Source organism: Vigna angularis, chromosome 1 (assembly GCF_016808095.1).
Source record: "Vigna angularis cultivar LongXiaoDou No.4 chromosome 1, ASM1680809v1, whole genome shotgun sequence".
NCBI classification, from domain to species: Eukaryota; Viridiplantae; Streptophyta; class Magnoliopsida; order Fabales; family Fabaceae; genus Vigna; species Vigna angularis.
The window spans coordinates 20,082,930-20,096,284 of NC_068970.1; the positions used below are offsets into that span (position 1 = coordinate 20,082,930).

Sequence of the window (13,355 nt, forward strand, 5' to 3'; positions counted from 1 at the left end):
TCAACGCATATATTTTAGCATTATGGTCTAGGAATGAGTTTTATTACGAAAAAAATAGTAATAAGAACTTAACTACGTAATATTTTTTAAGTTAGCTACCAATAATTGGAATATCTATGTGATAAATACTAAAATAAAAATTAATTAAAATGATAATTATTAAATATACAATTAAATCTTGAAAACTGAGAAACATTTTTTTCTCTATATGTTTTCTTTCAAAAGAGTTATAAACCTACACGTGGTCTAGTTGTTTTGTAATTATAAATTATCTTTCGAGGATTTTTATAATAAATTCTAAAACTAATATTTCATACAAAATTATGTTTACATTAACGTCATTTCATCATTATGGTCATTAATAATATATACCGCCTATTTCTCTGTGATAAAATATAAAGAAAATAATGTTTAGGTGTTAGAGTCGAGATGACTTATTTCCATATTTTTTTACAAATAACATTAAGACTTTTTTATAAAATATTAATTTGTATAATGAGTGTTTAATTTACTAAAAACACAAAGTGACGTGTTTTATCGAAAGAACTTAAATATCATGCAAGTATGAGAGATAAATAGAACTGTTAACTCTTATGAGCTACTTCTAACTCATCTTTCAGGAGGTTCCTAATCAAGGTACTTAAATAAAGTTTTAGTTTTTGTTTCAGTGTGATTGTTTGGGATCGAGATACGAACCTGGTTGGTGATGCTTTATTACTCTTGTATGTCTGGGCGTTGTTTTTCCTTCAATGCGAGTGGGGGTATCTGCGAAGATACTCCAATGCTAAAGTCAGATAAGAGTAGTGGAACTTTAGTTCTCTCAATCAGTGATTTTCTCACAAAGTGAACTCTTTAATCTCATAGCAAAAAGTACATTTTTCCTTTAGGTTCTCCTGTATTTAACCTAAAAAGTAAAATAAACTGATTACCTTAAAATCCAGTTATTTGGCAAATTCGGTTACCTATCCGTAGTTCACATTAGTCTTAATGTTCGGTTAGTTGGCTCCGTAATCTACATTATTACGGTTAGATATTTTTGACTATTTCTTCTTTAACTGAATTATTGGTCCAATTATTTAAGTGTTGAGCGTCCGCTGGTCTTGGCTTGATTTGGTTGACTGAGTGTCATAACATCGCTTGACTTTTGACGAACGATTTGACCTGTTTATGAATGTTTGACGAGTGCTTTCAACTATAGGATAGTTGACGAGCGTTTGGAGAATAGTTGACGAACGTTTGGTATAGTTGGAAGATGACGAGCATCTCTATAGTGAATAGAGCGATCGGTTGATTGGTTGTGGCTAATAACTGCTCAGTCTAGATATCATACTATAAGTTTTCAAAATCTTTTCTCACTTAATTAATTATTAAAATATATATATATATATATATTTAATTGTTTTGAACTCAAGGCTAAAATGGTTTGACTAAGATCAAAGGTTGTGACATATCATCTTAGACAGAAATTTCAGATGAGTATTTTTAGATTATGAGTAACAAATCACCTCATAAATAAATCGATTAAATTATAATTATGGTTTTGCTTTACTTTATTAACACCTCTCAATATTTTGAGTCGAATACCTTTCTCCATAATCCACTATTTTTTACGTCCAACATTCATTTTCATTTTGTTAGCAAATCTAGGTTAAACTTTTCAATATCTCTGATTTATAGCCCCCCCTCTCTCCTTAGGTCTATACAAATTTTCTCATTTATTCTAAGTTATCTTTCTTTCATCAATTCCCATCTCCAAACGGAAGTTTTTTTTTATAGTTTTGTGATGGTTTTACATACATTTTTTTGGTGTTTTAAAAAATATAAATAGAATAATGGAAGAACAAAGAGAACATACTTAATGAGACATACAAGTCCTGCAAAAGTTAGTAATGTACCATTCCATCTAAACAACTTGCACCGTATCTTTTCCATCACCTCATCCCAAGACTTTTGTTTTCTTGGGTTTTACTGTCATTCCATCATATACAGTTCAATGTTTTTGAGAAATTACTCACTACTATCTTCTCAATCTCAATAAGTCTATTAAATATTATTTATTTATAAAAAAATAATTAAGTATGTTTATTATCTTTTTCAAATGACATTAAATGTTCATTAATGAAGTCCTAATTAACCGGGCTATGGGTATTTAATAAATAATAAGACAAACTTGATGGACCCATAGATGACCTTAAAGGGACCAAACCAAACACACTGATTGAGACGACGAAGGTAAGGAAATAAATGGAAAAGGCCAAAATGTTTCCTGTCATTCTCACCAAACAAACAGTCCCTAGATTACTATCACCATATATCAAAACAACGTGATCTCACCTCAGATGATTTGGAGAACATGATTTGGGAGAGAGTGATTGAATAAATTTGAAGGGATTTGAGAGTAATTTTTGTTATTGTTTATTTAAGTGGATTTGAAGGTAATTGAGAGTGAATTTGAAAATAAAGTTTGTTGATTGATGTGACAGATTTAAAAAATTTATTTAATTAGTATAAATTAAAGATTATCAAAATGTCCCTAGTTATTATTAAAGTAATATAAAATAATATTTTTTAATGTTATATTTAATTGTAAAAATGTTTATAAAGAGTAAAAAATTAAAAATAATTATTAATTTAAAAAGTAAAAAAATTATAATTTAGTAAAATAAATTTATTTTTAAATGTAGTATTTGTTTGTAATATAATTTACTACTAAATAGTATGAATTTATTTTTTATATAAGTGAGATTGATTATTTTAAATTTAATATAATTTAGTTAAATAAAATTATTTTAAATTTAATATTTTTTGTAATATAATTTACTATGATTTGTAATATAATTTAATATTTTTCTGTAATATAATATTAAATGATTTTAAATATTTATATATTATAAATATAATTTAATATTTTTTTAATATAATATTAAATGTTGTTAAATATTTATATATTAGAATCTAAATTTTAGAAGCAATTTAATACATTAAATCAAATGCATTTTTATTGGTTATAATAATCAATTGCAAATAGAATAATAATAATACTGCATTGCAATAATATTAAAGAATAAAAGAAAGATTAAAAAGAAAATATAGAGAAAATTTCTTCTTTCTTCCACACATATTTGAAGAAAGAGACACGGGTAATGTTGTTGCTAAGTTTGAAGAGTGTGTGTTTGGTTCCACCGTAGAGGATGAGTCTCTCTAGCTTATTTTTTGTTTTTTTTTCCTGACTTTTCTCAAATCTATTACCACCATTTTTGCATTTCCCCTATCTCTTACAAATTACAATCCTTTCTCTTCATTGCCTGGTAAGACATGAGTAAAGAGGAGATTTTGAATAATGGGAACCGAATAACAGCAACTGGGAACCGAATACAGGTGCCATGTAAGTTCTTTCCACCTCTGGAACCGAATACGAGTGGAAGGAAACTGAATACACCTCCAAAATATTTCATTTCAACCATTTTTCTTCATCTTGTTCAGCTTCAAACTTCATCTTCAACCATCATCTTCATATGGAATTGGTTATTTCATAGTTAGAATCGATGTACGTAAGCTTCAGGACTTGGGTTGAAATTATATAATAGGCAAAGGGTAAAGGAGATATTGTATTGTTAATCCTTCCAAATCGCTGCACTCTTGCGGGTGATGAAAAATTTATAAATTCCGCAAATTTGCGCCTTTCATCTCCCGCAAATATGCGTCATTCGTCTCAAGTGAACATAAAACAAATCACATTTCTTCACTCTCAAATATTCTTGACACTTTCTATTCAAGTCAACACACCCTTAAAGTTCTAACTGTTCAATACATGTAATATACGTACAACACCATATTTCTATTTTTTTAATTTCAATATACTTATCTTTCAAATTCTAAGTCTCATGCTTTGGATGGAACACTTATCAGTTTTACAAATATACAGTGTTGTTATGACATTAATTATTTTTTTAATTCTAATTTAAACTAAATAGTAGTATCTTGTCTTAATTAAGATATAAAATTAAAATTATTTTAAATTTAAATTACATCGTTGTGAATGTACTGATATTTTCAAATTCAAATTGAATTGTTTTTTTTTTTTAAGTCAAACTTGAAATTCTTTATAACGTGACATATTTATGTAAACATTGATAAATAGTTGTTTTAAAACTTCTATTGCAATTTTGATAATTTTGACATTAATTTTAACTTTAATAATTGTAGGAAAAACGTGTTCAGTTTAGTCATACTACATAAAACGTTTTCAGGTAGTTTCCTACTATCAATAAATATTGTGACAACACCTCGTCCATTCGTCCTAAGTGGTTATTCATAAGTTACATGGTAGCTTGTTTTATATCGTGTTAGGTATGATATATAGTAACATTATAATGAGTTAACAATTAAAATAAAAGATAAAAAAGATAAATAAAACCAATAATAATTAGTGATGTAATTTTAATAAATGAAATAAAATTATGATAAACCTTTTATCGTTCTTGAAATAAAAATAGTAACATTATCTTGAAAATAAGAAAATATAATTATTGACTATTTTTCGTTTCTTAATTTTCTTTCTAAAGCACTAAAATAGTACGAAAGTAAATGATTTGATTTTGGTAAATTTTGTTAAGAAAACAATTTCTTCCTTTTATAATAAAAAAAATAATCATGAGTAAAATTATAGTAATGTACGTCTTCTCTTCTCACATTTTCTCATTTGAAAACTTTAATTAAATTAATTAAAGCTTTTCATAATACTTTTTTTCTTCATTTATGTTATTTTTTAAAAAAACAAAATATACACTAGGATCAATCATATATGTGCCGATGTTAATAGCATTTGATATGTTTTGATTGGTATGAATCATTTTGCCTTTATACACATACTCCTTTTTCAACAAAATGATAATATTTATTAATGTGTTTTGTCCTGAATGAAAAACAAAATTCTTTATAATGTTTTACTCACTCAGATTGTCATTATACACAAGAATTTTTTCTTATTTGTGTTCATGTTCTATATTAACCTGTGATCCAAATAATTTCCTTTCCAGCCTAGGTAGTTTGCTTCTATAATAATAATAATAAAAAAAAAGTCACATGTAGAAAAGAGTTTGACAATAATTATTTTAGACATTAAGTTTCAATTTATGAGTTTTAACTTCAATTGTGAACTGAAACATAATTTTTTTATTGTACTTCAATTCCTTCAAAACTGAAATATAAAGCCAAAAATAAATAATAAAAATATAAAAAAGATAGATTACGCGGTTCAAATAGCAACAGAAATCTAAACTCTTTCTTATTTTAAAAAATTATTTAATTTTAAAAATATTTGTCCTCGATTCTTTTAAGAATTTAGATTAAAATATCCTTAAAAATTAAATAATATTTTTAATCAAAAAATTATTAGACTTTACTTACCACTTCATGTTTCGATTATGGTTATAATCAAAAGCTTAATGAAAACAAAGAAATTTTATACAAAAGTATTCTGATCAAAAAATTGTCATGCATATCAAGTTTGTTGATTGTTCCTAAGCGAAGCTAGCAACATTCCCTGCAAACTTCTCTGTCTCAACATCATCAATATCAACACAAATTAATTGCTCTTCGCAACAACAACAATGTCATGACAAGGAAACATGAAGCATGAGGGTTCAAATACTATTTATCAGAAACACTATTTGCAAGTTTAAAGTAGGTATTAGGGAACATGAAACATGAAAAAGTGTTCAAATAAATCAAGGAGAATCTTATTCCTTGAGAAATAAACATAACACACATTTTGCAATAACCTGGTTGGCGAGCTCAACGGCGAGTGCAACTAAACCCTAGTCAACCATTGATGATAAATGAATTGAAAACGATTTATGTCAAGTGAAAATTTAGGAAATTCATAAGACACGAAAGAGAAATAAAAAATATGAAAAAAAGTTGTGAATGAAAAATTTTTGGAGTGTAAAATGAAAATCCTGAAAAAGGATGAAAAATATATTTTAATTTGTAAATGTCATGAACCTCTTAAAAAAATAAAACCTCTATTATTATTTTTTTAACAAATTATTATAATCATCTTAAACAATATTAATTTATGAAGGATTTTTATAACTTCCAAAAAAATAACTTTCAATAAATAACAATTTTTTTTAGTGTTTACTTGCAAAATGCCAAAAATTGCCATTTACATATTATCTTTCATCATCATTGTTTTTTTAGTTTCATGTTTTATTCTTCCTTCGAATTTTATGAACATCGCAAAAACATACTACTTCCTCTTGATGGGCTACTTTAGGAATCTCTTAAACTAATCATAAATTAGTGATACAAAATATTTTGCTAGTCCAAGACATAATATCGGTGATTCCAACACATCATAATGAATCAAATTTATTATATGTACACTTTGAATTGTACCTCACACACTTCAATTTATGTTTTTTTAGCTTATATCATATTCGCATAAAGATAAAACATATTCTTAAGTCTAGGTAAGAGATTAAGTTTTGTTGGATTTCCAGACCTTACTTTGACATATGACTATGTTCACGATGCTACATCATTAACTCTTGTTCTTGACTTGATGTAACATTTACATCTATTTTGTAGAACGTATATTCCAAAAGTATATATATATATATATATATATATATATATATATATATATATATATATATATATATATAATAATAATAATTTTCTCCACTTTAATCAGTATCAAATTTTCTCTCAGTGCCTCTAAATCTCATCTTCAATATGAATATTACATCTGCAATCATCCAATTTTTTAATATACAATATATTATTATTTTTAAGTCCTTCGGCACACTCTTTAAACTGTATGTATAATTATATCTTACATTTCTTTTATACACTTGAATATAAAATCTTTCTTTTGTTAGAACTTTTCTTCACATGTACTCTTACCCTATTACACTCTCTATCTAGTAAAAATAATAATATTTTAATGTGAAAAAGTATATTAGCTACAATTATACAACAACATATTAAAAAATTTCTACAGCATTATTTTAACATCAATATTGTTAAAGACCAAAATAACACCATAATAACTTAAAATCAAAATAAAAAAAAGAACAAAACAAGCAATAAAAAATTATATAACTTACTAAAAAAATAAAACTATAGCATCTTTCTCTAAATTTAAGAAAAAAAATAATACTTTCTCTCTGAAAAATGCGAAAATACAACTATTTAGAAAACCTTTAGAAAAAATGTTTTTTTTTTCTAATAAATTTTCTCCAAATAGTATAGTAGAAGAGTAGATAAAAAGAAGAAGTAAGTTTTGGTGTTTTACTAAAATAATATTATGTTTCTTTTATAATACGAAAAGGGAAACATTTGATGAGATTTCAACTAAAAGTTCACTGTTTTAGATTGATATAATGCTCCAAAATCATGTAGATGACCTCCTGAATTTTAAAATGAATACTAAGATTGGTGATCCTTTCACCTAAATCCACATACTTTAAATCCAAAGTTATTCCATTTCTATAGAATTATTATAAACGAACCAAATATCCAACATAAAGAAAGATAGTTTTATTAACAGATTGTTTTAAATTAAACATTTTATCATCTAAAATTTTATTCCTACATAAAAAAGAAATTAAAATGAGTTTCTGCACTTTAGGTGGCTTAGAATCCACTCCCATCGATTTATCTCAATGATAAACCTAAGAAGTGAGAAAATGGCAATAATACTTCCTCTTCATGGGGAAAGAAGAAGCAAAGGAATAAGAGAGGTGTTATGTGATGAAGCTGGAAGAGGTACTTTAGGTTAAAATGAAAGAACAAATTGAGTGAGGAGAAACATGTCACAAAAGTCCAACTCTTTATTGGAAGAACTGGACCTACATTTCACTATTATGTCTTTCTTTTGTTTTTTTTTTCAATGTTTGGCTCTCACCTGTAATTAAAATCCACTTCACTGTGTCTATTCCACTTTGAGTGGAAAAGGATGAGGTAATCTATAGCAGATTCTAACTCCTGTTTTCAAAATAAATTAAATATAATTATTTTACTATTTTATTTTTTAATCTGAATATATATATTTTTCCTAATTTAAGCTTCAGTGTCACTTTCTCTTCCTATTTATTTTTTTAAGAAAAAAAAAATGAGAGAGATGTCGATGGTTTCACAATTGAGATTGAACTGAACGCGGGACAAGTTAAAATATGCATATATATATACACGGACCCAGTTTTAATATAATATCTTATATTCTTTTTGCTTAAAATGGTTAGGAATAACATAAAATATTTATATTAATATTTTTTATATTATTATCTTTAAAATTTCATATTTAATAGTTATACATAATGTAAACTTGTATATATATATATATATATATATATATATATATATATATATATATATATATATATATATATATATATATATATATTTTACCTATTCTTATATATTGATCATCACCACACTCATATTTTTACCCACTTGTTTTAATATAACTTTATTATTAAAAAAACATTTTAGATGTCGAACTAATTTATTCCGAATCAGCATGCTAATCCTAAAAGTAATAAGAACAAGACTGTAATAAGCATTATCCAAAACATTGCGTAAATCGTTTTTATGCAATACTTATTATTTTTAGAACCTGTAGAATTTCACTAAAATGATTTAGACACGTTTCATTTATATAATGAATCCACATAGTTTTGTCTAACAAAAAAAATATATTATAGTAGCAGAGCATTTATATGGAGGTCGTAAGCATTACCGTGAAATGAAGAAACTTGAGAAAAGGTAAGAGAAGTAAAAGATAAGTGCATAGAAGGGACCAAAATCTGGTAGCAGTCCCTCTCTTCGTAAATACTAACTCACTCAACACTTCATGCACCACAACCTGTCACCAGCCTGTAAACCCATTCCCATTCTCCTCCCAATGCATGCACAATATTTTTTATTAATTTATTTCTTTCTAATAAATTCCAATATTAGGGAAAAAAGGTGTTCTGACATAACATTATCTAGATTAATTTGTAAATTAAAAGGTAATGAAATTGAATTGTTTTTGTAATAAATCAAAAATTAGTTGGGGGACCAGAATTAGTATTTATTATTAATGTGGTAAAAGTTGAGAGTTGAAAAGGTGGGAAGCAAGAGAAGGCTGGCTGGCTCTTCCGAAGAGTGGGAGTCCTATAAATAGAGGGATAAACCTTAACACGGTGTCTCCAATTAAGAGTTGAAAACAAATAGCTATCCCCACACGCACAATTTGACTCCTCTTTCTTTCCTTCTTCTACATGGGAAATTGCGTTTGCGGCCAAACCGCCCAGCAGCCCACGGCCAAGGTCGTCGTTCACGACGGCCGGATGGAGGAGTTCTCATACCCGGTCAAGGTCTCCTATCTCTTGCAACTCTATCCCACGTGTTTCATATGCGACTCCGACGAGATGGCCTTCGACCACGTTGTAACAGCGGTTCACCACGACCACGAGTTAAAGCTTGGCCAGCTCTATTTCGCGCTCCCGCTTAACCGCCTCAAGCGCCACCTCCCGCCGCAGGAGATGGCCGCGCTAGCCGTCACTGCCAGCTCCGCACTCGCCAGGTCCGCCGGCGACAAATGTAGCTCTCGCCGCCAACAGAATCTGCTTTTCCCCTGCGAGGAGAATGCCAAGCCTGGCGGGAAAGTGGCGCCGGACAGTCGTTCCGCTGCCGATGCCGCTGATAACAGTGCGGCGAGGAAAGGAATGAATAAAAATGGCGTTGTCAGGGGGAGGGGGAAGTTCACCGCGACGTTGAGTTCCATACCGGAGCAGGGGTAGTTTCGGAAGAAAAAAAGACGTGCTCGCTGGGATTTTGTATTGCTGTATATATATTTAAGAGAAAAAGACAAAAGATATATTAATTGTTGAACGTTGTAGAGTTGTTTCCTGAAAAACAACCATGGAGGTACACGGGTTTAATTAATTAATTAAAACCGGTGTTATTCATGGGCTAATTACGTGAAAAAGCCTACTGTAATTCACTTATTATACTAACTTCATTCATAGAAAAATTAATGTGTTTTTCTTTTTCTTTTTACTTTTTTTCATCTCTGTTCATTTCCTTCGCACCTTAACTACTGAGATTTCAGAACAAATATATGATAACTTTTACTATTTCACTCATTACGTTAATCATGTATTTTTTTTTTATTAAAATTCTATAGAATCATATGTAAGATTTGTTAACGAATCTTGTCAAAACAGTATCTTTAAGAACTGGTTATGAAATTAAAATGATTATTTTTGTACTTCAATACAAACTCTCTATTCCTAGTTTCTCAAGGAGATTTGTCTTTGTCGAATACGAGATGAAATTGATAAAATTTAAGGTTTGTTAATAAATTTTACTCTCACGGTCTAATAATAAATGTTGTGTAAAATGAAAAATAAATCATAAAATAATTTTCTTCATTTATACTTAATAAGTTGTTCATTTTAGTTTTTTCAATAATTACACTCTTAGTAAGTCTCTATTTAATTTTGCCATGTAATAAGGTTAGGTACTTAACATTATTCACTTTCAACTTTTTAATAGCGAAAAAGTTTATGTTCAAGAGTATCTTTTTTAACATTTTTGCTAATTTAACTTTGATATGAAAACTGTTTCTGATTAATCAAGTGATGATTCACTTTTCATTCCAGGCTGAGAACAGAGTCATTTGGCGATGGTTGATTTTTGTGGGTTATTTCAGAGGAATTTTAGAATATGTTCCGAGTGAAATTAATTATTGTGTAATTGTTTCAAGGCAAGTGCGTTCCACCTTTGGAGAGGGTACTTCATTGGAAAATGTTGACCGAGAAACTAGTGAAAAATTTTATATATATCCTGACATTTTTCATGTTAAAGTTCTGTAAATCTTTATAAATTCATTAAAGTCGTACGAAATTAAAAATTGTATAGAAAAAAAAATGCAATATTTTAAAAGGGTCAATAATTTAGTAGAGAAACAGCTATCCAGATTAGTTTGCTTTGATATAGTGTGTTATCATTTGATACAAAAGGTAAATACTAATCTATATTACATTTGCATTGAACGTTGAGTCTTGCAATTAAACAATTAAACAAACTACAAACTAGAAAAAAAAATCTAATAAATAATTTAAGATATTCTAAATTATTTTAAGATTCAATATCTTATACATGTCAATAATAATTTGTATAAATCTGATTGAGTTTACATTCATTACACAAGGTTAAAATGAAGTGCTTAAGCCATGGTTTGGTAACTCGTTCGTTCGCAAGGACAGAACAATAAAATGAGTGCCTATCGTACCAAACACTGTTTCTATCATACAAAAAAGGGTCTACCATTTATTTTATCCCTTTGTTGTTAACTTACTTAATATACATATATTTCCTTCTTTTCATCTTATCACTAAACACTTTCTTTTCCTTTGTGTCTTTCTCTTTTCACTTGAGTGTATACACGTAGGGCATCAACTTATCATCATTCAATAAGAGAATTTTTGTACGCATAGTTTTACAACCCCTCTTTATTACAGAGACGAAAAAGTTATAACGATAAAAAAGATTTATATAGTACCGTCAAAATTTGTGATTTTTTTTCCTTAATTTAAATATTTTCTTTGTTAAGACTTTTTTCACTTGAATGGAATTAGGAAAGAGTGATTGAGGAAATTTGAAGGTAAATTCTTTTGTTGTTTATTTGAGTGAATTTGGAGATAAATAAAAGTAGATTTGAAAGTAAATTTTTTTAATCTGTCACGTCAATCAAATCCTACACTAATTCTCAGAAACTTTACTTTCAAATTCACTTCCACTTACCTCCAAATTTATTCAAATAAACAACAACAAAAATTTACTTTTAAATCTCCTCGACTAAACGATGAAAGATTCTTTTTACGGTGAGGAGTGATTGTGACATATTAAACATCTTGCCAGATAAGTGTTACTGAAAACTCTCAACCGCACAAGCGTTTCTACTTGAAATTTGAACGTAAAAAGAAAGTTAACACAAAAAGAAAGAATACCACCCCACATCGATTTCATCTTTATTTCTCTCATATTTTATTCTTCAATCCATTTATCGTTTTCTCTCTATCTTTTTCCTTTTACTTATCTCTTACCTAATCTTTGGGAGGACATAACATTTTCCGAATTAAAAATGCACAGCGAGAAGCTTTCCTTAATAAGTTGTGACCACCTGGTTGAGTACAGTGTAAAAATGGATAAACCTAACACGTAAAATGCAGTAAAAAACAACATCAACAACAGAAGCCAAATTAATATTTGAAGGAAAGAAGACGGAAAAGGGTTATATTTTGGGTCGGTTACATTACACCTAAGAGATAATAACGAAAACAGAAACCTAGGTATACATCATCTACATAGAATAGGTTGAAGAACAGGAACTTATCCTCGCACATTTGTCAAGGGTACAAATGTCACTGACAAGGAAATCTGCACAGAAGACGCTCTTTCCTTCTCTTGGACTTTTCTTTCAACATGCATCAGTGGCTTCAGAGACACTGTTGAGTACACTGTATTTGGTGACAAAAAGTACAAATAACAGACCGGCTACAGATATTAATCTAGTTGTGCGTGTGACATGGACGGAAAATACATGGGAACCCTTTGTCTATTCCATTTTTAAATTTATGTATATGAAAAAAAGTAAAAAATTAGTTTTTGAACCTAGGGTTTAAAAAATGAATTAACGCGTAGAATTTGGCATTTATATATACGCGGTTTGCTATTAAACGAAAAAAAAGTGAGAAGGCAGAGGGTGGTTGTGCAATGTTACCATTAGAAAGAGTCGCTGTCTGTGATAGAATTTTTATACGTACAGCTGTAAAAAGCGTATACAGTAGCATGAGGGTACGTAACCACCACATTAAGTATGTTGAATATGAAGTAATGAATAATAAGGTTGCGTTTGAATATATATGGTTAGTGAATACTTATAAAGGGCTGGTGAAGTAATGAGATATTTAGATGGTGGAATTAGAGTGTTTGAATTTTGCTATATGTGACAGGGAGTTGCAGAAACAATGGAAATGGTGTCTGTGCATGGATGGTTGGCACAGCACGAATTTGCAGGCACTTGTTTTAGCGTGTTGAAGACATGACAATGACGTATGTGACGACTCACTATGTACTGTATGTTTTGACCTGATTGGAATGGAAGCTGCTTTGCCCTGCCGTTTCTTTTGTTTTCGCCCGTCTAGTTTAAGAAGGAGCAGTCATGCTAGACTCAAAATCAATAATAAGGACAAAAACAAAACTTCTATTTATCAACCCTATCATTATCTCCGATTAATATAAACATTATGACAATAAATAAAATTTTATCTTTCTATTTATTATAACGCGTT

At 28.7% G+C, this 13,355-nt stretch overlaps 1 protein-coding gene across 1 annotated transcript; it reads left to right on the forward strand.

Annotated features, from left to right (window-relative positions):
- Nucleotides 1–9,134: 9,134 nt before the first annotated feature.
- Nucleotides 9,135–10,056, forward strand: LOC108319162 (uncharacterized). The gene has a single exon (XM_017550201.2). The coding sequence runs from the start codon at nucleotides 9,276–9,278 to the stop codon at nucleotides 9,795–9,797; it is 522 nt and encodes a 173-aa protein (XP_017405690.1). The 5' UTR covers nucleotides 9,135–9,275; the 3' UTR covers nucleotides 9,798–10,056.
- The last annotated feature ends 3,299 nt before the right edge of the window (nucleotides 10,057–13,355 follow it).

Coding starts and splice junctions, on each gene's coding strand:
- LOC108319162 (XM_017550201.2), top strand. CDS start 9,276: ATGGGAAATTGCGTTTGCGGCCAAACCGCCCAGCAGCCCACGGCCAAG.